Raw genomic sequence first — 25,999 nt, forward strand, 5'->3', positions numbered from 1 at the left:
GACACTGAACAGAAGGTGCGGGGGAAGAAGGAAGAGGAATAGTACACAGGAAAAGTGGGGGCATACAAAATCCTGTCATTCTGGTCCTTTTTTTTCTGTTGCCAAGTCTCTCTTCTGATTTTCCAGGTCTGGAAGTTGAGGGGCTTCCAAAAACACGTCCATCATCGAGCAAAATCGGCACTCGTGCCACTTTTAAAAAGGGGATTACAGTATATTGGCGGTGCACACACCCACACCAAGATGATTAGGGAGAAAGATTAAGATCGTTATTGTAATAGACGCTATTGAGCAATAAACAGATAAACTGAAGCATCACCACAACGAATGGCAGAGGCTGAGAAACCCGTTTCCGGAAACATCACTATTATTTGCAAAGAACAATTTTGTCAGTATGTGCCCTTACCGAAAGGCTTGCAGTGAATGTCAGCACAGGGTACTTTACAAGACTGGGGGGTGGGGGGAGATGAACCTAAACTGATGTTCTTGCAGCCTGAAAAGTAACAAGAGGGAGCCACAGTTGCAGGGGTGGAGGAGGAAAAGAAGAGATTGGTAAAGCGCTGGATTGGGTACGAGTTTTGTGAGGAAATCCAGCAGCATGTAAACTTGGCTTTGCGTGCTTAAAGTATTGGTGGTAACCAGAAAAGTATTGGGGTTAACTAAAGGAAAGCTTTATTTTTAAAACTTAAACCCTGCCCTTCCTCCAATGATTCCAGGGTGGGGTCATAGTAATAAAACACGCAAATAATATAATGCACAATAAAACAATGCAGCAAAGTTAAGTTTGATCTGTGACCTAAAAGCTTACATGGAGAAAAAGATACTTGGAAGAGGGTGTAGAAAGAGGAATCGCAGTACAATACAGCGAACACCTTTATGTATAGTGAGAATTCTTTAAAATTGTGCATTGAAATAGTTGGTAATTTCTTTCTGAAATGAAATGCACCCGTTAACCTGAGGACCTATGTCACGTGGTCCTACGACGATACGGGATCATGTAGAAGAGTTGTTGGGACTAGATTCCAGTTGTGGTGTTACCACAAACAGATGAGAGCGATCAGATACGTTTCCACAGGGGTCGCAGATTATGGAGGATCAATCTGCTCAGGTAACGAGCTGGTGTCTCGCGGGTTAGGCTCATGCAGACTAATGCGCGTTCCCCACCCCCTGCAACAGCGGACGGGGCATCTTTGATACTATCAGAAGACGAGACCGAACAAGGCTTAACGAGAGTCAGTTGCATAGGAAGGCGAGCGAGATCCCAAAGCGACAACACGACCAGCTTCCGTGGATGAGTTTTAAGCGGAGAGGTAAGGCGAGAGGGAGGAGGAGTCTGTCTCTGCCTCTCCTGGAGTGAATAATTATCTCCCCCCGCCTCGCCCCAGGACCGGCAGCGGCTGGTTCAGCACAAGAGCAGGGGAAAGAAACTCAAGAGGGAGAAAAACAAATGCAGAGCGGAGAAGCGCGAGAGCTGGTCTTCGAGAAGGAATGAGAAGCCGAGAGACCTGGCGGGGAGAGAAGCTCAGCTGGGACAGCAAAACCGGCGAATCAATAATCAAAGCGAGAGAAACGCTGTAATGAGAAACTACCCTGGCACCTAGAGCGATCCCTGTACAAACTGAGCCACAAAGAAGATCTAGGAAAATCTTTTTAGAACAAGCGCCACTGATCAGAATAAAACTGTGGTAGTGGCTGTGTGGGAGCTGCACAAACAAGATCAAACCAGTCGGTTTCCCCAGCACTGTTGTGCGGTTCTCCTCCTTCCCTTCAGGGCAAACTACAAAAGAAGAAACGGCAACAACGACGTGAGAGAGGAATCCCACATCATCTGCACCTGTGATTTGGAGCGTAATATATCTAGTACTTACTGCATGTGAGAGAGGGTCAGTTTGATATCAGAACCAAAGAAAATCTAGCTGCCGACATCCAGATCAAAGCTGATGAGAGACCTAACCTCAGGTCTAACAAGGTGGGTGCCAAAACCAAAGCAAATCCAGCATTTTCTGGTATTGGAAAGGAAGTTTCTAATCAGAGGAAGAAGATACAACTAATTTCCTTCTAGAAGAGAGACAGCAGATCTGGCCATCATCTGAAGCACAGACTGGGACATCTTGACTCTAAAGATTTCAGACAGAGACCCCCAAAGTGGACTGGCAGAGCAAGACTGGGAACAGGTATAATTTGGAGCTGGAAAGTTTGCAGAAGTCCGTTTTCACAAGATTCAAGCCTGTAACTGGACCAGCAGACAGAGAGTGAATTCCAGAGTCATTCCAGTTCTAGGAGACCCGTCCACAACCTCTAACCCATAGTGCTGGTGCTGACTAGTTCAACAATATGGAGGATGGAGCACGTCATCGAGGTGGTTCCGAGAAGGGTTCAGATAGCCCTGAAAAACCAGAAGGAGGTGGTGTTGCACTCAAGAAAGAGATTGGGCTGATGAGCGCATGTGGCATTATAGTGGGTGAGTGGGGACTCTGGTGGGATGTTATTTTCCCTGTTTGCCCTGAACTGAACAATACTATCTTCTCATATTGGTCTAACATTGGGTGATATTCATTCTCCCCTATCACCCAGAAAGCAGAGGTCCTGCTCCTACCCTCTATCTTGGCCTTGGATCTTCTGTCTTTCCTGTAACAGTGATTAGCACCATGCCCCAACTCGGCTAGGAGGCTTGTGCCTCATATTCTGCAGTTACCAGAATGAGGGATGAAAACATTCCTTCTCTTTATTTATTTATGCTCCTTTCTAATTTTGGCCACAGTTTCTTTTTTCTGTTTGTCTTTCTTTCCCTCCTTTCTATAAATACCTTTGAGCTGTCAGTTCACATCACCAATCTGATTACAGCTAGTCTTCCCCTCCCTGAAGCAGTTCCAGCACCACCAACTGAATTCCTCTTAACCCCAGCCTGTTTCATTCTCCATTGAGATAACCAGATTCCTGGCCAATTCCCAGCTCATTTTGCTGTGGTACTCCACCCTAAGCCCTTCTATGTTTTGGGACACACGCAATCGCTGTTAAATATATACAACCCTAAAAACATTAGCATCTCAGCAGTGGGTGTGGAATGCTTGTATGTACTGCTGTCATGGCCCAGAAGGAGATGGATCTCAGGAACAAGCAAGAATGGGAGCCTACACAGCTGCTTTGTGCCGGATGGGGTTGCAAATTCATGGCGGGCAAGATTTCTCTGAACTGCCCCTTGCCAAAGTAGCTGGCTCTCTGAGCTGGACAAGCAATGAAGTCCTCCAGTTGTCCCTGCCTCATACGGAGATGCAACTTAAGACTCTTGGGCTGCAGTGTGGTTTGGGGTTTTTTGTTGTGGAGATGGTTGCTTTTGGTTTTTTGTATCTTGTAATTTATGTGGAATTTTTTCAGTTTGGTTATGTATTTTTATGTTTGTTTTATTGTTTACAACTACTTTAGTTATGTATTTTTTTTCATGTAAGCTGCCGTGAGCATGGTTTGAACCGCAGAAAGGCGGCATACAAATAAAATTACTGTATGTAGGGTTCCATGGCCTAGGGGACTTCTGATTTAAAGGCTGCCAGCAGAGCCATGCAGGAGCAGATCGTACCTTTACAGTTCCCCAAACAGTTAGTTACTGGAGTTTGTTTTCCACTCCAGTGCAGCTGGAACGTGGCTCTTGGAGCATGTTTGTTCCAACTCCCATCAGTTTCATTCCAGATGGCTTTGTTTCAGCAGGTGCCAGGAGACCGCTGAACAAACAGAGGAGGACGAGGACGAGGAAGCGCTTTGAAAGAGAGAAAACCCTTGTTTCCCTACATGTCTAAGCCTCACTAATACCCAAATTGTACTACTTATTGAGCTCTCCTACCACTGCCTCTGCCCCTCATTCCACAGTGTACTGCACTGCTCTATGCTCTCTCTCCATCTCTGCACCCTAGGATGGCAAATTGTCATCTATCCGCACTTTTCAGTATTCCTTACCCTGTTTCTTTGGTTCCTTCTTGATCAGGAGGATCATTAAAGCCCACCTTAGGGTGATTTTCCACTTTCCCAAAGCACGACACATAACCAGTTCCTCCTGTATTTCTTTCCACATATTCAAGCCACTTTCAAGCCTTTCCCTCATCCCTCTTTCTTCCCTTAGCCACCCCCTGCACCATCTTCTCAAGTTTTGTGTATAATTCTCTGGCCCCTGTCACTTCCACTGGCCTGTTGCAATGCAGCCAAACCCTACCCTGCGGCTGGTACTTTCAGCCATACCTCCGCCTAGCCCTTTGGCTTCAATTCACAGCTGCAGAGTTTTAATTTTCTTAATGAAAAATAGTGGAATGATTCTGTGATGGGAATAGAGCCAGAATGTGTCCACAAGGATGGAAAGCTGAACAGTGCACATTCTTGAGGTATTCAGTGTAGTGACAGGGACAAATGCATAAATAATAGGTAGGTGTATATGGGAGGAAAGAGCTGGTTTATCTGGATGAATATTCCAGTGATTTTTTTTCCCTATTTGATAATTTTAAAGCTCTTTTTCACAAAGAGAAATGTGCCACACTGAGATCCCCAGTGATGCCTTTGGAACATCTCCCAGGTTATAGATGATCATCCCTTGCACACAATGTCCTCTATACGCATTGAAGCCACAGTTGCAATTATAGGGCCAGAAGTTTGCTTTTAAAAGTGCTAACCTCCCTGCTTTGGCCATGGGGCCATTTCTGCAATACAGATTCAGCATGTTGAATCAAAGCAAAAAATGGAAGGTTTGGAATCACAGATAGGCTAGTTGCTGCTAAGCATACAGTCCTGGCTTCCCCAGACACAGGAGACGTGATCTGCAAGTACTTGGCATACGTGTGCAATCAGGCCACCTGTAGGGGGGAAAATAGATGGTTAACCTCCCAGTACTAAACCTATTTGCTAAGAATTAAGTGCTTGTTTCTATTATTCTTATGTTAAGTCAACGTGAGTTGACTTTAAATAGGACTGGAAGTCTTGAACTTCTGAAAGTTCAGACTGGAAGTTCAGGACTGGAAGATCAGACTGAGACTTTCCTCCTCACCTTAAAAATTGGGTATATTATTATTATATTATATTATATTATATTATATTATATTATATCATATCATCTTTGGTGTTATAGAAATAGAAAATAAGTTAAATAACAAAGTGGTATAAACAATTTCCATTCTGAAAAGTTTTATAACCCAAACATGGATATTTCTATTTCTTCTTACCAGACAGAGAATTTGATTAGTACAAGAGGTAGTGTATTTTCCAGTTGGTGATATATGAAGAAGCTGACATTTAAATGTCACCCTAAGTTAACCTTTCTTATTAGACACAGAGGGTAATTCCACTTCTCGGGCCAGTATCTTAGACTCTGCAAACTCATATAGATACTGGTAACTACAATGTTTGTTGCACTAGAGCAGCAGTAGCTAGCCTGTGGCCCTCTGGAAGTTGCAGCATTCCAGTTCCCAAAATCCCTAATCATTGGTCATGCTGGCTGGAGTTGAAGTCCAATGGCACCTGGAGGGCTTTTGCACTAGAGAGTGTCTCCCCTCTCACCATTTCCCTCTATGATTTCTAATCTCTCTGTACCCCTTTGTTTCTTCTCCAGGTAACATCATTGGATCAGGGATCTTTGTATCCCCAAAGGGTGTGTTGGAGAATGCAGGCTCAGTAGGACTGGCACTAATTGTGTGGATTGTAACGGGTCTTATCACAGCCGTGGGGGCTCTGTGCTATGCAGAATTGGGAGTCACCATCCCCAAATCTGGAGGCGACTATTCCTATGTCAAGGACATATTTGGGGGACTGGCTGGGTAAGTGAGGAAAGAGGAAATAAGGATGTAAGTAGGTGGCTGGGGATGTGATGGGGAAGTGGAGCAGGATTAAAAGTAGGAGGGGATGAGTTTTGAGAGGCAGATTGTCCAACTCTTTCACACTTGAATATTTCTCTCAAGGTTCCTGCGGTTATGGATTGCTGTCCTGGTGATCTACCCCACCAACCAGGCTGTTATTGCCCTCACTTTCTCAAACTACGTACTGCAGCCACTCTTCCCCACCTGCCTTCCCCCAGAAACCGGATTGCGACTGCTCGCTGGGGTCTGCCTTTGTAAGTACTGAGCCCACTACCATCCTTTAGCCATGAATATTGGGCTGATTCAGATTGACTGAAGCAGCAGTTTATAAGTTCCTTGCAGGGAGGTTAGATGACATTGTGCCAAGACAAGAGTTATCACACAGTTTCCAGTGCATTTCCCCATCACTTTCCTTACTGCAACCCCCGCCATCAATTATGATTTAACAACTTGAATTTGCTGGTATGTGACTGAATCACACCCCAAAATAGTGACATTCTGGAAGCACTTTTTATCTACTCAAAGACCCTAGAGTTATGTTACAATAGATCTAGCCAACAGCATATTCTCCCTCAAGAGTTTCAAACCTTGTGTAGTTATTCCTTGGAGGCATGTATAGCTTTGGCCAACTCACCATTTCTACACATTTAGTAATTATTACGATATCCAGTGTGATGTTGAAGCTAGGCTGTTATACTTGGACCAGAAAGATATAAGTTTGCATCTCTGTTTGGCCCACTAAATTTACTGGGTGACCTTGGGCCAGTCCCTCTCTCACACCTAGTTTACTTTGCAAGGTTGTTGTAAGAATAAAACAGGTTAACTCACATCTATGTAAGCCACTCTGAGCTCTTTGGAGTTGGAGTGGGTACAAATGTGTGGAATAATGTGCATTTGGCCTACATGCCAAAAGAACAAATTCTTTCACTCTTTTGGAAAGGTGTATCACTATTTGACCTGTGTTCTAGGTACTGTGAGCTATAAAATACAAATAATGACAATAAACGTTCTTAAAATAGGGTACTTTTTGCAATTTAATGTTGAGCGTCCTTTGGTGTGCATCTTGCATCCTGCTAATCTGAAATAGAGCTCCTTACCCACAGCTGTAGCAGAGGCTGTGTAAGTAGCATTGGAATTTCTCCTCCAAATAATTCTGGAAAATATAGTTTGCTAAGGGTGCTGGGACATGTAGCTCTGTGAGGGGGTGCAGTGCTCAGGATTCTTGGAGTGTGTGTGTGTGCTTTAAATGTATGGTGTGTGTGCCCCCCCCCACTCTAACAGGACCCCACATGCAATGAGTACAAGACAGGAGCAGAAAGGTTAGAAGGTTCAGAGTGAGGAACACAGGAGGTATAAGGAATGCCCAAATGTCAGGAGATTCTTCTCACCAAAGCTTTAAGCCATTTCTGTCTGTCTGTCTACAGGCTCCCCCCACCTGTCCTGTCTTGGATGTCTGCACAGTTGCCCCAATCTTAATCAGTGGGGAGTGGGCAGCTGTGTTCCCCATGAACTCAAAGACATTTAGGAGGGGTAATTCTCCCTGGGGTTACTTTAGGACATCAGTTGCTGGAAAAATCAGGCCTGAACTAGTTTCGTTCCTTTCTAGCTCCAGGGCAGGGGTGGGGGTGGGGAAAGACAAGCACCAGCCAGGGAGGGGATTTGGCTGAGGCGCTTATGCAAGCCAGCTGCAGCAGCTCAGCAAGAGTTTATCCATCGAGTTAAAGCCAGTTACTCAGCAGCTGAGTCAGCTAAAAAGGGAGAGATTATATGTGCATATGAAAGAGAGGCAGGGAAGAAGAAAAATCTATGCCTCCAGACCTCAACAAAGAGGAGCTGCTTACTAATAGGCCTTTTGGCCAAATTTTGAAATCGAATACTGGAATGCAAAGGCTGTGGAATTAGTAAAGAACAACAACCAGACTGGAGGGATTGCGGAAACAGATAACATTGGACTGTCAATTACAGTTGAAGGATTCAAGTCTTGTTTCTCTTCCAGCATGCCTTTCAAGTGAAGATTTTTATCCCAGCCTTTATCTATATTTGCCTAGAAATTTCATTTTATATGTTGATGTTTTTATTGTTAAATCACTTCAGGACGCTTTGTGTGAAGTAATTCATAAATTAATTCAATCAATCAAACAGAGATAATACTGGTGGTTCAGAATAGCCAGTGGTAATATTTAGCAGGAAAACTGATGAGAGAGAGGGCTATGGCTGATGACTAGAGGTAATCATTGCGAGACTGGAATTGGGCAGTGTCACCAGAGCCTTGTGAAGCAAGACTTAATCCGCTTTATCTCGTGTACTATGGTTTCTGTTTAGTATCTCCAGTGCTGACTGACGTAAGCAAGCAGCCTAGAACAGGCCAGAATGTTGTTTTCCTGTACCAGTCCCAGCTTGGTAGCCACAAACTGGCCTGGGTAAATTTGTTGGTACTTTAAAGGAGGACACAGAGATGCCATGGAAGTGGCATTACTGGTCTCTGACCTCTCTGAACGAAGCACTGGATCTATTTTGAGGTCAGGAATAGGGTGGCTGGTTTTGATTAGCCCCTGGGACAGTGTGTGCTAAAAAAATAGCAAGAGATCTGAGCCACACCCTCTGGCTCCAGCATCAGCTCTGAGATTCTGTATCTGAAAGGATCCCATGGAATTGGAGACTCACTGACCTTAATCCACTCCTGCTGAGTGCCAGAGATACTGAGAAACAAGGGAACTTCCAGGAGTTTTGACTCTTGAGTTGGAACATAAGGCAGTAACATATGTTCTTGTAATATTGTGAAGCCAGCTCTCCCGCCTCCCACCCCTGAAATATTCATTCCGGTACCAGTTTGACACTACTACTCCCCACACAAAACCACAACATATTTCCCCATAGAAATCCTACACTCAGATCCACCCATTCATCCTGGAGTTATTCCTGGGCTCCTCCTAAGATCCCTTTCCGAAACCTTAGGCAACCCTAATCTATTATTGGGATCTTCGAACCAAATCTAGCTCTTGATCTGACATCCTCTTTTGGGGATCTGCAGAAACAGTTCTACAGTCTCTGTGACCCAACTTTATCCTGGAAAGGAGATGAGACTCTCATCCTCACTACCTTCACCCTCCATTCATACGTAATTGACCACATAACTTCACTGTCACTGTAATCCCTCCTATAGACAACCCCCCTTGAAGTTTATGGAATATGTTCCTGATGAAATAAAGTTGTTTAAAGTATATATCCAAGGGCAATAAATGTGCACTACTTACCTCTTAACACACATCACTCTCTTGTTAAATACTCTTGCTTCTTCAGGGTGATTAACATATAGTTTAAAGGCAGTCATATTGGTTTCCAACTTGTATGCAGCACATAACTACGTCACATAACAGAATCATAGTTAGAAGGGTCCCCAAGGGCCATCTAGTCTTAACACCCTGCAATGCAGGAATATCAACTAAAGCATCCATGACAGATGGCTAGCCAGCCTCCACATAATCTCCTATGTCGAGAATCTCTGTTTTATAGATAAATTTCATGTGTTAAACCAGGAGTCAGCAGTTTACCGGCCATGGTCCGGATCACTCCCACGGATATAGTCTGTGGGCCGGACTGGCGCAGCACAATGCTGGAAATCATTTCTGCGCATGTCCGCGGTGCTGGAAATCACTTCTGCACATGCCTAGACACCAAAAATCGTGCATGCGCAAAAGCAATTTCCGGCGTCTGGACGTGTGCAGATGTGATTTCTGGTATCTGCGTGTGCGCAGACACGATTTCCGGTGCCACTCTGTGAGTCCCCATGCCATGCTGGTTTAGCGCAGCACGCGGGGGACTCACTGAGCGGGCATCTTGGTTTGGGGGCGGCTCGTGGGCCAGTAAAACGGTCTTTGTGGGCCGCATCCAGCCCATGGGCCACATGTTGCCGACCCATGTTAAACAGCCTTAAAATGCACACACACACACAAATGCGCGCACACACTGCTCTCCTCTCCCCAGCCCCAGACTGGTTTTCTGTTATGCTGCCTCCAGGCTTCCTGTTTTGAGCCTTTTGGACTTGAACTTATTGTGCAAAGGGATGCAGAGTAAGCAGAGAAATTTCCACTTCCTCTTGGTCTGTTGTGTTTTGGGGGTCCTGTTAACTCTCTCTTCCTTCCCTCCCACCCTCCAAAGAAAAAAGCAAGGAGAGGACATTGGTCAGAGCACGAATGAGATACCTATTTACCTCTCACCAGCGGCAGAGCAAGCTGATTGGGCGCCTGGGGCAGTGTGCGTGCCCTGCACCTGGGAGGCCTCCAAGGAGTCTGCCTGCCTCCTCTCACTCAGCTGCCCTACAGCTGAGGGGGAGGTGGCTGGCAGATGGTTTGGGGCAGCATAGAGCCTGCGCGCGCCCAAGCCACCGCGTCACTCCCAGGAGAGAAGCGTGGCTCGGGCACACTGCAGGCCCCATGGTGAGTGCCGCCCAGCATTTTGTCAACCCCCCCCCCAGTGGTGACACCCAGGGCGGATCGCCCCCACCACACCTCCCTTCCTCCACCCCTGTATCTGACAATCTGAAGAATGTCAAGAGAAACATAAACAATGCAACATTTGTTTCCTTGCCATATATCTACATGCATGTATTCATGCATGATGTTAGGGTAGAGCAACCATTAAGGATTCTCAGTGTGGGCTGCTGAGCCTTCTCTTGGCCTATCATTGCTATTATTATTTATTACATTTATACTCTGCATAGCAAAGTAAATGGGTGTTGATGCATAATGGGTGTTGATGCATAATGTAAACAGACTATGTATCTGGAGAACAGGTACCTCACTCCTCAAAGTTGTTTAATTTTTTTTCAAACTTTAATGTCAACTTGTGGTGGAATTGTTGCCAAGTTAAAAAAGAGTTGTCATGAAAGAGAGTGTGTGTATGTATGTGACCCTAGATGTCAAGTTTCTTTTCTCCCTGCACTGCAAACAAAGCATTAAGCTCCTGTGCTAGGGTAGTTTTTCATGTTTTGAAAAAGTACTGCTTCTTTGTGTAAACCAGAGAGTAAATGTGGGCATACAGTTATGCCTTGGTGGTATTGCTGAGTCTGAGTATTGATATGCTATATCATGAATGGCAAATGGGAAAGCCAGTGGCCCTCCTGATGCCATTGGACTCCAACTCCTATCAGCCCCTGCAGCCTGCATAGTCATTAGTCAGGGATGCTGGGACCTGTAGTCCAGCAACATCTGGAGGGCCCCACAGGTTCCCCATTTGTCCACTACATGGATGTTAGGTTAATGTATCTGCAAGTGATTATTCCTGCACATAGTTATCCAAATAATTCTTTGTTGCAACTGCAGCCTTTTATAAGACCATTTGTATGTGTGATAGCTTGCCTCTACATTTTGGCTATTGTTAAAGTTTTGTGTATATATCGTGGGGAGTGTGGAAGTGTGATGGATTGTGTGATGAATTTAGGCAGGATAAAAGGAAGATCTGATTTGTCATTCCTGTTTGCTGTGGTGGGTAAGCACTGGAAGGTTTAGGGGGGTAAGGGTTTCTATCTATCTATCTGCCTGCCTGTCTGTAAACCCTGTTTGTGTGGTGTTAGGTTACCAGGGGCCAGGGGCTGTTTGTGCTGACGGGATGTTTTGATGCAGTCAGGCTGGGTGCCAAATAGGTCACCACCTCCACCTCCCTCATCTGTTTGTTTTTTCATTCCCTCAAACTTCCAGGAATATTTATAGGAACTGTGGTTTTTTCCTTCCCATATACTGCTGGGCAGAGACTTAACCCCAGATTACAATCCTGAGGGGTGGGTCATGTATCTTGGTCCCCTTCAAATAATAAGGGACAGCCCAGGAAATAGTATCTGTGATCACTTGTCCGCTGATCATAAATTGTTCTTTCTGAATAGCTTCACCCTTAAACAGTTGTAGCAGCAGAATATATTTGTGCCCTTATTTTATTATGAGAGGCGGTGATATCACGAGATATTTACAGAATATAACCCAGGCCATAATCACAATCTCAGTCAAAAACCAAGGAAGGCTGTAGCTGCTCTGAACCGGAAAGCTGTCCTTGTTTGTTCCTGGAAAGTGCCAGTGCTGCATCTGAATTTGCCCCTAACGAAACACATTGCTCCCAGCATTATCTTGCTCCAGTGTTGTGTCCCACAGTCATGAAACTGGCCTTGACTGAGAGATTTGGGCCAGAAGAGGAATGTTGACAGTCCCTACCCTCACTGACTTTCCTGCTTCTCCACAGTACTGCTGACTTGGGTGAACTGTGCCAGCGTGCGTTGGGCCACACGTGTCCAGGATATCTTCACGGCAGGGAAACTGCTAGCATTGGGACTTATCATTGTTATGGGAGTCGTACAGATCTGCAAAGGTGAGGCGCAACCTGGTCAGACAAAGAAGGGACAGGATTCTCTCCAACACACTGTATTTGCCTCCCCTCACCCACCCCACATGCACACACACACACCCCAAGGAGAACAAGCTGCAGTGTTTTAAATTCAGGGTTATCAACATTCCTTAGTAAGCTGATTTAGAGAGTGGATTGGCTTCCATAGTTTCCTGTCCCAGTCTGTATCAGAGAAGGGGAGAATTAGCTGACCCAGGGAAAGGGAGGGAGAACAGCCCACCTGTTTTGTTTAAAGAACCCTTTTGTATTTCAATATTTCCTTTGTGCAGGTGAATATTTCTGGCTGGAGCCGAAACATGCTTTTGAATTTTTCCAGACACCAGATGTGGGATTGGTGGCCCTATCCTTCTTACAGGGCTCTTTTGCCTATGGGGGCTGGAACTTCCTCAACTATGTCACTGAAGAGCTGGTTGACCCTTACAAGTGAGTTAGCGTCCCCCTTGGTGGTGATAACAGGAGAATGAGACCCACGTTGACTCTTATTCCTCTCTTCCACTCTACAGTCGAACCTTGGTTCTCCAACAGAATGTGTTCCGGGAGTCTGTTCGACTCTCGGAACCATTCAAAAAGCAAGGTGCGGCTCCCGATTGGCTGCAGGAGCATCCTGCAGCCAATCAGAAGCTGCAGAAGCCACGCTGGATGTTTGGCTTCTGAAAATTGTTCGAAAACTGGAACACTCACTTCTGGGTTTCGATCATTCGGGAGCCGATTTGTTTGGGAGCCAAGGCGTTTGAGATCCAAGGCACGACTGTAATTGTTTTTCCTCACAGGAACCTGCCTCGAGCCATCTTCATCTCCATTCCCCTGGTCACCTTCGTCTATGTCTTCGCCAATGTGGCCTATGTCACTGCCATGTCGCCCCAGGAGTTGTTGGCCTCCAATGCTGTCGCAGTGGTGAGGCCCCATCTACATCATTGTGTAAATTCACCTTCCCCTTGTTTCCAAATACAATGCCCCTAACCACGTGCTCTCTTCCTGCTCCCTTCCTCACAGACATTTGGAGAGAAACTGTTAGGAGTCATGGCTTGGATAATGCCCATCTCTGTTGCCCTTTCCACTTTTGGAGGAGTAAATGGATCACTTTTCACTTCCTCTAGGTGAGTAAACATGGGAGTACATACCCCAAATGCTGCAGCTCTGCTGGCACAACAGACATTTGTATGTGCAATGAAGCTTCCTCTCCTGTCTCATGCAGCACCCTGGTGCACCTTCAAATTCAGCTCTGAAGGATTGTGTACCCTCTGGAGCAGATTTTGGGTGGGATGGGAGGAGGAGAGGAACCACAAATCCCATTGCACCTGTCGGGGTTTGGTTGCTGGAGCTCCTCGTGCACGGCCTTAGACTGGTTATGCACGAGGTACCAGTTGCGGGGAAAGCGGCCAGCGTTCCGCGTGCTTTTGAGCACGGTCGCCGGCCAAGCCTCACAGTCTGAAGGATGATGAGTAAGCCAATTGACGACTCCGATGAAGTGTGAGTTCCTAATTGCCTTCTTTAATGAACAGTTGCCTCGTGAAAATAAATATATACCCTGACTCTGAATAGGCGGACCAAATTAAAGAAATTAAAATTTTTACTTTACTCCCCCCTTTAACCCCAAAGGAAGACAGACACCGGTTGTATCTTTAGTGGCTTCGGCAGAACCCGCATAGGCTCGTCCCCTAAGCTAAGTTCCCCTAAGCTTAAAGACCCTGCGCGCCCAATCTTCCGCGAGGCTAACTAAATAAACTAAAACCGAAATATCTTCCGCGGGCCTAACCCTAGGCTAACCTAAAAGAAAACCTAACTAAAACTAAAACCGAATGATCTTCCGCGATCTAACTCTAACTAAAGAAAAACCCATCCAACCCGTCCAGCCCGCTCCTAGTCCCTTAAACTAAACTTGACTTCAACTAAAACCCAACTAAAAGAACATAAGAAGAACGTGCGGTCTCGTGCTACTCCTCCTGCCTAAGCGGGGTGCCTCTGCCTTTTATTAGGGAACAAACGTGACATCATCATTAGTACTTTAACCAATAAAATCACTGTTGCTGCCCTCCAAAAAGGCGGGAAGCAAGTTTAACGCTCATTAACAACTTTGAACATGACCGGATCTACAAAATAAAGGCGGATTAATCTCATAAGTGAACCACACTATTCATTCATGCTTTCACTTTCGCTTTTACGCGCAATTATACCAAAAATAGACCTCGAAAAACTTATAAAATAACCAAATAATTATGAATCCATGGCGGATCCGTGAAACGTATTCCGACATATCATCTTTCTTTTTTTGTTTTAAATTAAATTATTTTTGATTTAGTTATATAAAAAAGGAAGGTTAGAGATATCATAAGCATTTATCTGACATAAACATTACCATTTGCTTCGATATAAACCTTGACATGAAAAGGCAAAGCGTCAACAGTGCTGGCAGTGTCCACATCAAGACTGTGATATAAACACTAGCAACACCATCAACATCCATCCCCCTCATAGGAGGAAATACTTGTACAATAATGTAGCAATAAAATCATGAAAATAACAAACCACTAGCCGAACATAAAAAATGATCGATCCGATACACTGTAAACCTTTTAGGCATATATAAATACTTCAATACGTAGTGTAACACAACAAATCACCTCATAAGCATATATACTTTCGCGTGCAGCGTAAAACAACAAATTACTCCCCAAACACAAGAGAGGACCTGATACAGGTCCAAAATTAAAAATAACGGATAACGACTGCCCAAACATAAGAGAGGTCCCGATCCGGGACCCAAAATTAAAGTATAACTAGAGCTGGGGCTACATGGCCTACCCAGACCCCTCCCCCATTTTTTTAATTTTTATTTGGAAAACTGAGGAAAATGGATAAGGAAACATAAAAGGTGTGTGGCACTGAGGCTACAGAATCGAGGGAACTTTCAGGAAGACAGATTCTGGACTTACCACAGCGACCACAGGTAACGGGGAACTAGGGTCCGATTCCAGAAAGGGGATTTAAGGCACCTAAGTACAAGTGGTTTGCGCCACTAGAGGGGATTTAAGCTACCTATATAAAGGTGTCCCAGCCAGGATGAGGATTTAAACCATCTACGCAAGGGTTTCCAGCGAAACGAAATTGGAATTAAACCAGCTACATAAGGGTCTCCCATTAACAGCAGGAAACAAGGTGAAGGGAAAAGCTGGGAACCTGGTTTACTGCCAAAGGTAGCATATAGAGGGGGAATCTTTAAAGTAAATAGGGGTACCAAAAGGGTAGGACGCCACCAGACTTGACATATATATCTTGAACAAATCCGAGAATGACCAATTCTTTGACCAAAGGAAATATTTCAAATAAGGCATATAAATGTTACCACATTTTAAACTACAACTTTTGCAAGCACAACGTGGAGATTTAGGATTACTGAAATAAAACATATATGCATGAATATGTCTATGACTAGAACTGCACAAAGACAATGCTTTGACCTTACATAAACATTTCCATATCATCAAAATTGTGACGCTCTAAATGGAAACTATTTCAGAAAAGTTTCATATATATAAACATCCATATCATTAATTACCAAGCTATATGGAAAACACATGTAACATGCGAGGCGGATATTTCAAGAAGCATACAAAGGTAAATATGCAATTTTACAAGTACAATATAAAGTACAAGACAGATTTAGAACTGCAAAATGGTGTTGGAGAGGAGGATGAAGACGATGAATGAGTTGCCGGTCGTCTTCTTCTCCGACTACACATGACCATGTAGAAGAAATAGTCCTGGAACTCAGGAAAAGTTCATGGGGCTCAGGAAAGTACTGAAACATCGAGCTCTGAAGAAACAACGATACCTGTAGAAGAAAGGAGGTTAAGCAAGCAAATCAAGGTGATCTGCTAGTGAATGCAGGTATGAGAATAACTGGAACAAATCTAGGCAGCCAGGAACCAAGGGGCTGCCCAGAGGCAAACAAAAGGCATAGGTTGAGGATAGTTGAAGAGTTGCTGCATTTGACAGGAAGTTGAGAAGTTAGCGAATAGCTAACAACCAGAGTTAGACATCACGGCTTGTGATGAAAAGGGAGTATCGAATTTCACGCAAAGTTTGACCAGCGTGTTTCTTGAGTGAAGAATGGAGTTGAGCACACAAACAGGTGTGGGAAATAGGGGTTCTTTCCGCAGAAGTAGGGACAGTCCTCCGCTGAGAAGATTAAGCAACAAGGGGTTGTCGTTGAAGATGCAGGCTGGTAAGTACCACGCAGGGTTACATGACTTGATCTTCAGGTGAAGAGTTCCTTGCGGAAGACAGTACTTCTGAGCACAAGGAGGAACTGCCTGAAGAGCCTGTAGTAGAGTTCTTGGTTGATGCAGGAAAAGATACTCCAGAAGAATACCTGGGGAGATGCGGAGCATATTTGCAACCAGGTAGAGAGCAACAGAAAGCAGGTGAAAAGGGTTTGCGGTTTTGGTTGGAAACAGGTATGCTGCAAGAAGTGATGGCAGCAATCTGTAGGCACGGTGAGTACCATTCAAAACCAGCCAACAGAATGCCCATGCAAAAGACAGCACGGAACATAGCAAGGAGCGTCCCATGGTTGACGATTGGATCACTGAGACAAAGGAAAGTTTCAACGGCGTGAGAGTGCTTGAAGATGCTGCTGAACAGAACTTGTAGACAGGAGAATTCACCTTACCAAGCAGTGAAATTCTCCAGGAGAACTTTGCAATAGGTTTTCTGCAAGGGACAGTTTGAAGACTATCAAGGGAACACTCTAAAGTCAATGACTGTGGAGCTTTATCCATGAGGTACTGATGGAGAGTAAAGAGTTGCATGTGATTCCGGTGTAGCAGCTCTTTGATTAGGGCCTCTGCTGCAGCGAGCTTTTCTGACGTCAGCGCCCATTGGTCGACCCATACAGGGGGTCCTTCCTTCCATGTGAGTGGAAGAGCATGTACTGGCGCTGATGCAAAGGCCCACATCAAAAATGTGTATGGACAACAGTTCTTGCTTTAGACAATAAGTCTCTACCCCAAAGGGTGATAGGCACATCCATAACAAGTGGACGGAGCTGCACCATGGAGCCTGAGTCTGACTGGAAGGTAATCGGATGCACGCTCTGGTGGGCGGGTTCGAAACCTCCGACTCCGAAGACTTCCTGGGTGACAGTCGTTGCCCACTGGTCAGGCCAATCCTTTCTGGCGATCACTGTGACATCTGCGCCTGTATCAAGAAGACCCTTGATCTTTCGTCCACCCATTTCTAAGACGAGATGAGGGCGTTCTTCTGTAATCTTGATTAGCGCCATTGCTGCCTGAGGAGGCAAAGAGTCTACAGGAGCTGTAGGCGTAGAAGTAAGCAAATAGAGTCTGGCAATTTCCAAACCTTTTGTCAGGACACAAGGAACAGTTGAAAATCCTGGAATCAGCAACTGCGATGAATCTGTGATTCGAACTAGGCCTGCAGTCAGTGTGACTGTGGCAGGGAGGCGATCCATCCTAGGCAGGATAAGGCAAATCGAAGTGTCTGGGAATGGACCACGAATGGATGTTGGCAATTGCTGAGCAAACCATGGATTTGAAAAGTAACAGTCCTCTGTTAAGAAGAGTGGTATACCTGGGACAGAAGATTCTTCTTGTTCTTCGTTGGCAGTGTTTGAAGATATCTTTTTGGCTTCGGGTTTTTTGCACTGCTGAAGTTGGCAACTCTGAAGCTGCTTGGCGTTGAGTTGGCAAACTTGAGGTTCCTCTGTTGGTAAAAGTTGCTGATGCTGTTGAACCTGCTGGCATTCAGTCAGTCGTGCATCAAAGTGGCAGGATGGAACTTCTTCTTTGACACAAGGCAGTTGAAGTTGTTGTCCATGATAATTATTTGATTGTGGCTGGCTGAGCTTAAAAGCTGGAGGTGACACAAAGGTGTGGACATTGTTAACTGGAGTGATGCTTAAGCTTCCACAAGAGGGAGCTGGCCCACTCACTTGCATTCTTTGGCCACATGGAAAGTGATCATCAGCTGGGTTGCAACTTGAACACTGCTGTTTCATCAAGGGCAAATGTCCTTCAATGACAGATTGACCTTGATTTGAAGATGAATAAAGCTCAGGTGCTGCAAGGTTGACCTCAGTAGGATGTCTTCTCAACGTTGAAGGCAATTCTGCGATCAGAGGCTTGACTGTGATTGCTTGCTGTGAAGCAGGATCAACATCAGCAGGAACTGAAGGGCGGTCAGCAGAAGGTGAACTGAATGCTGTGTTCTCTACTGGAACCCTTTGAATAGGTAAGGCAGATGATGAAACCTCTGGAACCTGAATGCTTGATGAGGTCACATCTTTTCTCTGGACATCTGAAGAGTGGATATCTCTCTGGATCACTCTTTTTTCCTGATGACCTGGATAAGGAGTAGCGTTGTTCACCTTTCTGGGATGGTTGACCTTCATGATGTTCTTGAACTTGCACCCTATTGTTTTACCGGGGCCGGGGCGCGGCCCGCAGAACCGTTTCCCTGAACTGGAGATGAGGTAGGTGATGTGTTTTGTGGATTCAAGCGACAATCATTCGCCCAATGAAATCCTTTCTGACAGATGGGACATCTCTCTGGCGGCTTGGCAGAAGGCCTTGGCGTTGTTGTGCACTGCGACCGGAAATGCCCATCGCCTCCACACCCATAGCACTTCTTGACTGGCGTAGAGCTGTCTTGACGTGGCATCTGTACCGCAGCTGCCAAGAGCTGTGCTTTGTAGGAGTGGGTACCGACATTCTGGCAGACGCGTAGCATCTCAGTCAATGTGGCATCTGGACGAGCTGCAACTGCTGTTAGGGCATTCTTGCAGTCATCATTGGCATTTTCAAAGGCAAGTTGTTTTGTCAGCATGTTTCTGGCATGACGATCTTCTATCTGGCGTTCCACTGCAACAATCAGGCGATCCACGAAGTCCCCATAAGGTTCTTTTGGACCTTGCCTAACTGCAGCGAATCCTGATACTGAGCTAGCATCTGTGCGATTGGGTAGTCTGCGCCAAGCTTTGACTACAATGTCTGCTATGGTGACAAGTGCAGCATCAGGTATGGCTAGCTGTTGATTGAGATTGGAGTAATGTCCTGATCCTGTGAGCATATCTTCTGTGGCAAGTGGCGTTGCACGTCTGGCTGCTACTTCTTTCCACTCTTGAAGGCACAGAAGAGCATCTGTAGGCGACAGGAAGGTGCGAAGAATCAACTTCCAATCAGATGGCAGAAGTCTACTAGTGGACAGTCCTTCAAGTAAACTTCTAGTATAAGGAGCTTGAAGTCCATTTTCGCGTATGGCTTTTCGCAGTTCACGTAGTGTCTCGAAAGGAATGGCTTGATATCTTGCAGGTTGTCCTCCATTGGCACGAATCACTGGAAAGATGTGCATTGGATCAGCACTAAAGTCTATTTGTCCCAAAGCTGCTTCCAAAGCTTGGGTTCTGCAGATGGGCTGCATTGCTGTAGGGTCTGTAGGTGGCATCAGTGAGTTTAAATCTTCTTGATGCTTTCCAAATGATGAGCCACTAGATGGTGCTAAAGAGTCTTTGACATCTGGATGCCTTGAAGATGGCTGACTATGAAGACAAGATGGCTGACTTGAAGTTGGATGAAGACAAGATGGCTGACTTGAAGTTGGATGAAGACAAGATGGCTGACTTGAAGTTGGAGCATAAGGTTGTTGGCTCTGTACTGCAAGTCCTGGCATCTGGATCATCATTGTTTGGCTTTGCTCTTGTCTTGGAATCTGCATTGGCATTGGAGGTGCTGAAGGGTTGGTAAATTGCTGTTGTGCTGCTTGCATTGAAGCTTGGATTGCTGTTGATTGGAAATCAGCTTGCTGCAAAACTGGAGCTGCTGGCTTGAGCGCGGCCTGCAGGGCAGCAGGGTTTGCTGGCAAAAAGGCTGCTTGCTGCTGCTGCTGCTGGATCGCTGGCAAAAGCGCGGCTTGCGATGGAGGAAGCGGGACCGTTGCTTGGAGCGAGGTCCGCGGCTGCTGCTGACTTGAAATCGCTGGCTGGTAAAAGGCCTGCGATGACTGCTGAGCGACTGGCGGTGGGGCAGTCCGCGGCGGGGCTTGAAAGGCCGACGGCGTCTGCTGCACCGGCACAGGCGGCAATGAATCTGGCAACGACAAATTGGACAAGGGCGAGTGCGTGTACGACAACGGGGCCTGAACTGGCTGCTGCGAGGGGGCCGAAAATGGCACAACCGCAAGCGGCAGCACAGGGGCACTATTAAAAGCAGTATTTCCTAAATTCACTGTTCCATTAAGCAAAACATTTCTTGGAGCGATTTGTTGAAAGCAGTTTCTTACTTTGCTCCATACTAATTGTACAGGAATTCCGATTTTCGGGTTGGCCATAAATTCTAACCCGATCCTTTCCCATGAGGCTAAATCTTTCGTTCCCTCCTTAGGGACCCAGGGACAAATTTCCCCAATGGTTTTAACTAAAAGCTCTACTTCTGATTCAGAGACAGGGTGACCATTTCTTTCAAAAGGTACAATAAATCTTCACAAAATTTTACTTGAGCAGTTGAGAGTGAGGAGCCCATTTTTTTAAACACTTTTCCAAAACTTTTCCTCCCCCACCCGTAGGCTTCTACTAGGGGACACCGGTTCTACCCGTAGGCTTTAACCGAAAAACCTGGCACCCGTAGGCTTTAGCCAGAAAACCTCCGCCCCCACCCGTGGGCTTCTACTAGGGGCTACCGGCCCTACCCGTAGGCTTTGACCGAAAAACCTGGCACCCGTAGGCTTTAGCCAGAAAACCTTTCCCTCCCACCCGTAGGCTTTTTCGGGAGACACCGGCCCTACCCGTAGGCTTTGACCGAAAACCCTGGCACCCGTAGGCTTTTGCCAGACCCTGGCACCCGTAGGCTTTTGCCAGAACCCTTCCCACCCGTAGGCTTTAGGGAAGACCTTACTCTGCCCGTAGGCTTACACTAAACTCCTTGCCGCTCTACCCGGGGACCCCTTGGGGCAAAATATACGCGTGCGACTTCTATTTACACTACTTTGGGCAAGCGGTGGATTCGCGCTACTGCAGCGAAATCCTGGATAAACCGGGCCGTTATACCTCACCTCTCAATGTCTGTTTCCGAGCCACTTCCGATATGTTGCCTTTAACCGGAGTCTTTGTGGAAGCGATTTTCAACCGCGCTTTGCCTCAGAGAGGGCACCACTTGTCGGGGTTTGGTTGCTGGAGCTCCTCGTGCACGGCCTTAGACTGGTTATGCACGAGGTACCAGTTGCGGGGAAAGCGGCCAGCGTTCCGCGTGCTTTTGAGCACGGTCGCCGGCCAAGCCTCACAGTCTGAAGGATGATGAGTAAGCCAATTGACGACTCCGATGAAGTGTGAGTTCCTAATTGCCTTCTTTAATGAACAGTTGCCTCGTGAAAATAAATATATACCCTGACTCTGAATAGGCGGACCAAATTAAAGAAATTAAAATTTTTACTTTACTCCCCCCTTTAACCCCAAAGGAAGACAGACACCGGTTGTATCTTTAGTGGCTTCGGCAGAACCCGCATAGGCTCGTCCCCTAAGCTAAGTTCCCCTAAGCTTAAAGACCCTGCGCGCCCAATCTTCCGCGAGGCTAACTAAATAAACTAAAACCGAAATATCTTCCGCGGGCCTAACCCTAGGCTAACCTAAAAGAAAACCTAACTAAAACTAAAACCGAATGATCTTCCGCGATCTAACTCTAACTAAAGAAAAACCCATCCAACCCGTCCAGCCCGCTCCTAGTCCCTTAAACTAAACTTGACTTCAACTAAAACCCAACTAAAAGAACATAAGAAGAACGTGCGGTCTCGTGCTACTCCTCCTGCCTAAGCGGGGTGCCTCTGCCTTTTATTAGGGAACAAACGTGACATCATCATTAGTACTTTAACCAATAAAATCACTGTTGCTGCCCTCCAAAAAGGCGGGAAGCAAGTTTAACGCTCATTAACAACTTTGAACATGACCGGATCTACAAAATAAAGGCGGATTAATCTCATAAGTGAACCACACTATTCATTCATGCTTTCACTTTCGCTTTTACGCGCAATTATACCAAAAATAGACCTCGAAAAACTTATAAAATAACCAAATAATTATGAATCCATGGCGGATCCGTGAAACGTATTCCGACATGCACCAGTGGACACAACCCACTGCCTTCTGCAGACATTCAGTGAGGTATTCTCATTTACAGGTTCCATCTGCTGAAATCCTCAGCTATCAAGTTCCATTATAGCAGCGGTTCCCCTTCCACACACAACTGCATTGCTCACCCACGTCTTCATAGTGCTACCTCTCTAATTCAGCTCTACTTTAACACCTATATTAGGACTGGGGAAATAAGTTGGCCCTTCCCCATTCTTCCCCAGGTTCTTTTCATTAGTAAGTCCTGTTCACAGTGTGGAGCCAGCTTCCTTCCTCAGTGCTGATCAAAGTTAAGTAAATAATATTGCAGCACATTGCTTGCATTTACCATGTTCTCTCTCCAACATTCACAGACTATTTTTTGCTGGAGCCCGGGAAGGCCACCTGCCCAGCGTATTGGCTATGATCCACGTGCAACGCTGCACTCCCATACCTGCCCTACTTTTCACTGTGAGTCATCAAAAAAAAAAAAAAAAGTTGGGAGGGGGACGGTTGATGCATCAGTGAAGGATGAGGAGAAAGTGTCTGCCAGTACAGAGTTAGAATCGCCAGTGACTGAAGAACCTGGCAGGGGCATTTTCCTGGGAATTGATGGGATTAGCCGGCAGGTGCTGTCAGTTTGGCAGACCAAGTGCCTTGGGCAATTTCTCTGAAAACAATATAATTGCATTTTCTCTCTCCTTTTGTCTGTCTCTGGCAGTGTCTTTCAACATTGCTTATGCTAGTAACAAGTGATATATATACCCTGATCAATTATGTGGGCTTCATCAACTACCTGTTCTATGGAGTGACTGTGGCTGGGCAAGTTGTGCTGCGCTGGCGGGAACCTCACCGACACCGTCCCATCAAGGTAAGACGCCTGCCATCACATTTCTGCTGCTCTATTTGTGTCAGCCCCTGTCACCTTCTCACACCAGTGTTGTCTTCCCTTGGAACCACACAGGATGGATTGAGCTGAATCATAGTCACACCACTGATTTAAAACACATGGTTTTAAATTTCCTGTTTCCAGCTGAATCAAACCTTTATGCCAGAACCTGTAGTCCTCCAGTTGTTGCTGAACATTCCCAATATTCCTGGCCATTGGCCTTGCTAGCTAGAGCTGATGGGAGCTGGAGTCTTTTAAGAGCATCTGAAGGGCCACAGGATCGTATATGACCCAGGAACGTAATCCAGAACCTGAGTGCTTCCTGAGTGAGGGCAAAGGCTGAGGGTCTGGGAGACATTGGAGCAGAGCAGACTACCACTTCTTGTTTCTGGAGCACTCAGCAAAGAATTCCCCCGTGGCACCACCACTGCTAACAAAATTGGTGGGTGTCTTGGGAGTGTGGGTCCACTTTTGGCCTATTTTGACTAGCAGCAGCAGATCCTCATTGCTAGAGGTACTGGAGGCTGACCTTGGGACCTTCTGCATGCAAGGCATGTCCTCTACCACTGGGCTAGGATTCATCCCACCTCTGCTAGCTTTGTTCTTAATAGAGAAACCTCTGTTCTCCCAGCCTTTTCCCTTGCATGCCACTTCCTGATGCTCCTGCCCAGATCCAACCCATCTCTTTCCTCCCCAGGTGAGCCTGTTCTTCCCCATAATCTACCTGCTGTTCTGGGCCTTCCTGTTGGTGTTCAGCTTATGGTCAGAACCTGTGGTGTGTGGGATTGGTCTAGCCATCATGCTGACGGGTGTCCCAGTCTACTACCTAGGTGTGCATTGGCAGCACAAACCACCTGCCTTCCACACATTTGTTGGTGAGTCATGGGCAGATAATTGGGTGGGAATTTTTTGAAATTCCATTTTGAAAAATGACGCTGTGGGTTTTCTCCTCCTATCTTAAAGCTCACCCGCTTACTCTTATTTTCTTGCAGAGGTAGTGACTCGGCTAGGACAGAAGCTTTGTGTTGTTGTGTACCCTGAAATGGATTCAGGGAAACCTAAAACCAACCTCAGCAAAGAGACCAAAGAACAGCTGGAGCCAATGTGTGGAACTGAAGACTCGAAGTATCCTCAGAACTGAGCCTTCTTGGTGGCTGGGGGTAGAAGAAGCAGCCAGTGACAGGTTGCACAATACCCTTTGGGGGCGCTGAAGTAAATGGGAGCTCCCTACAAAGCTAAAGCTCTCTTCTTGCTCCCAACAGCACCACACGCTGGGACTGGAATAGCTGGGAATGCCTCACTAGTGCCTCACCCAGTTTCCTGCACTAAACCACTGCTGGGGCTGGAGTACCCACATACACCACTCCCCACCAGCAGTGCCCCCTGCTGGAGCTGGAAAAGATGGGAGCTCTCCTCACAGCCAACGACCCCACACCCACATCCCCGGCGCACCCTGCTGGAAGGGGCTCCTTCGTTATTGTTGCCTTATATTGTTGGGAATATTCTCTTTGAGTTTGAACCTCATTTCGTGGGAGACGATCCTCTCCCATGGTTTTTGTGTCCTTGTATTTTTCACTTTTCTCTCTTTCTCTTTCTCTTTCTCTCTCTTTTTTTGATGTAATAAATTAAGCTAAACTTGCCATCCCTGTTGCCTTAAATGCTGGATTCTAGGATGTGTAAAATACTGCTTTCTACACACCATCCATTGTGCTAACTCTTGCTTTCCCAGTGGAATTGCTACACAGAGATTAGCGAACTTGGGCTACCACCTTGACAAGTATTGCACTATGCCAGTCTTTCCACTCAATGAAATTTTGAAAGATAAACCTCCATTTACAGAACACGTTGGCCAGAAGGCGATGTAACATTTTCATTGGCACAGCATGCTGGTAGAAACTGACTCAGGAGTATCGGAGAGACCTTACAGAGTGAGGAAAGGCAGGTTTAAAGGTTAATTCCTGCACCGCAATGTGAGAAGGTAAGGCATAAAGACTTTCGCTATTGGGACAGGAGTTGCCCTCACATCTACAAATTACCCCTGTCCTCCAAGAACATGAGAAGAGTCCCACTAGATTTAATTGAAGGTGTGCCTAGTTTCACGCATTGGACATCTACCCCCAGAAAGCCCGTAAGCTGGGCATGTAGTATGCCACCCTCCTCCAGCAACTTGGTTCCTGATGTACAGTAGTGGCAACAGAACATAGCAGTTATATTTCACTGGGATGGAAACAGGCCTTGACAGGTCTCAGTGGTGCCTGGTAGCATCGGAGGCAGAAAGACCAATGGCAGGTGGAGCCAGAGCCAATGAAAGGCAGAGCCAACTCAATAGTTTTGCCCCCATCCTCCTCCCTGCTGAGTTCTAAAGACAACACTGCCCATTCACCCAGTTTAGAAATGCCACTTCAGAGCTTTTGGGGTTTGCACAATCCTGAATAATATTGTGTCCTGTTGCTGTTGGAGCCAGCTGGACTGACAGGGTTCCAAGCCCCCAAAGGACCACTGAAGGTGGTCAGATGAGCAAGAGAGTTCGCTTTACCCCTAACAACAGGAGGGAAAGGTCTGATTTGCCCCTGTGGTTAGAGTGCGTGTCAGCTGGGGAGGCTCAGGTCACATCTGCACCTTATGTTTATAGAGTACAGCCAAGCCACCCAACAGTCTTGTTTCTTTCCCCCCTCCCACACAAAGAATCTTGGGAACTGTAGTTTGTTAAAGGTGCTGAGACAGTTGTGACAAGGCTTCTATGCCCCTCACAGGGCTACAATTTTCAGAATAAAATAAAAA

At 46.1% G+C, this 25,999-nt stretch overlaps 1 protein-coding gene across 1 annotated transcript; it reads left to right on the forward strand.

Annotated features, from left to right (window-relative positions):
* The first annotated feature begins 1,060 nt into the window (after positions 1-1,060).
* On the forward strand, positions 1,061-24,613 carry SLC7A8 (solute carrier family 7 member 8). Its single transcript, XM_033169265.1, has 11 exons — positions 1,061-2,458; positions 5,582-5,786; positions 5,928-6,079; positions 12,054-12,179; positions 12,485-12,638; positions 12,986-13,109; positions 13,209-13,312; positions 22,704-22,800; positions 23,051-23,200; positions 23,916-24,093; positions 24,211-24,613. The coding sequence occupies exons 1-11, from the start codon at positions 2,332-2,334 to the stop codon at positions 24,357-24,359; spliced, it is 1,566 nt and encodes a 521-aa protein (XP_033025156.1). The 5' UTR covers positions 1,061-2,331; the 3' UTR covers positions 24,360-24,613.
* The last annotated feature ends 1,386 nt before the right edge of the window (positions 24,614-25,999 follow it).

The sequence above is a fragment of the Lacerta agilis genome, chromosome 14 (assembly GCF_009819535.1).
Source record: "Lacerta agilis isolate rLacAgi1 chromosome 14, rLacAgi1.pri, whole genome shotgun sequence".
Lineage (NCBI taxonomy): Eukaryota > Metazoa > Chordata > Lepidosauria > Squamata > Lacertidae > Lacerta > Lacerta agilis.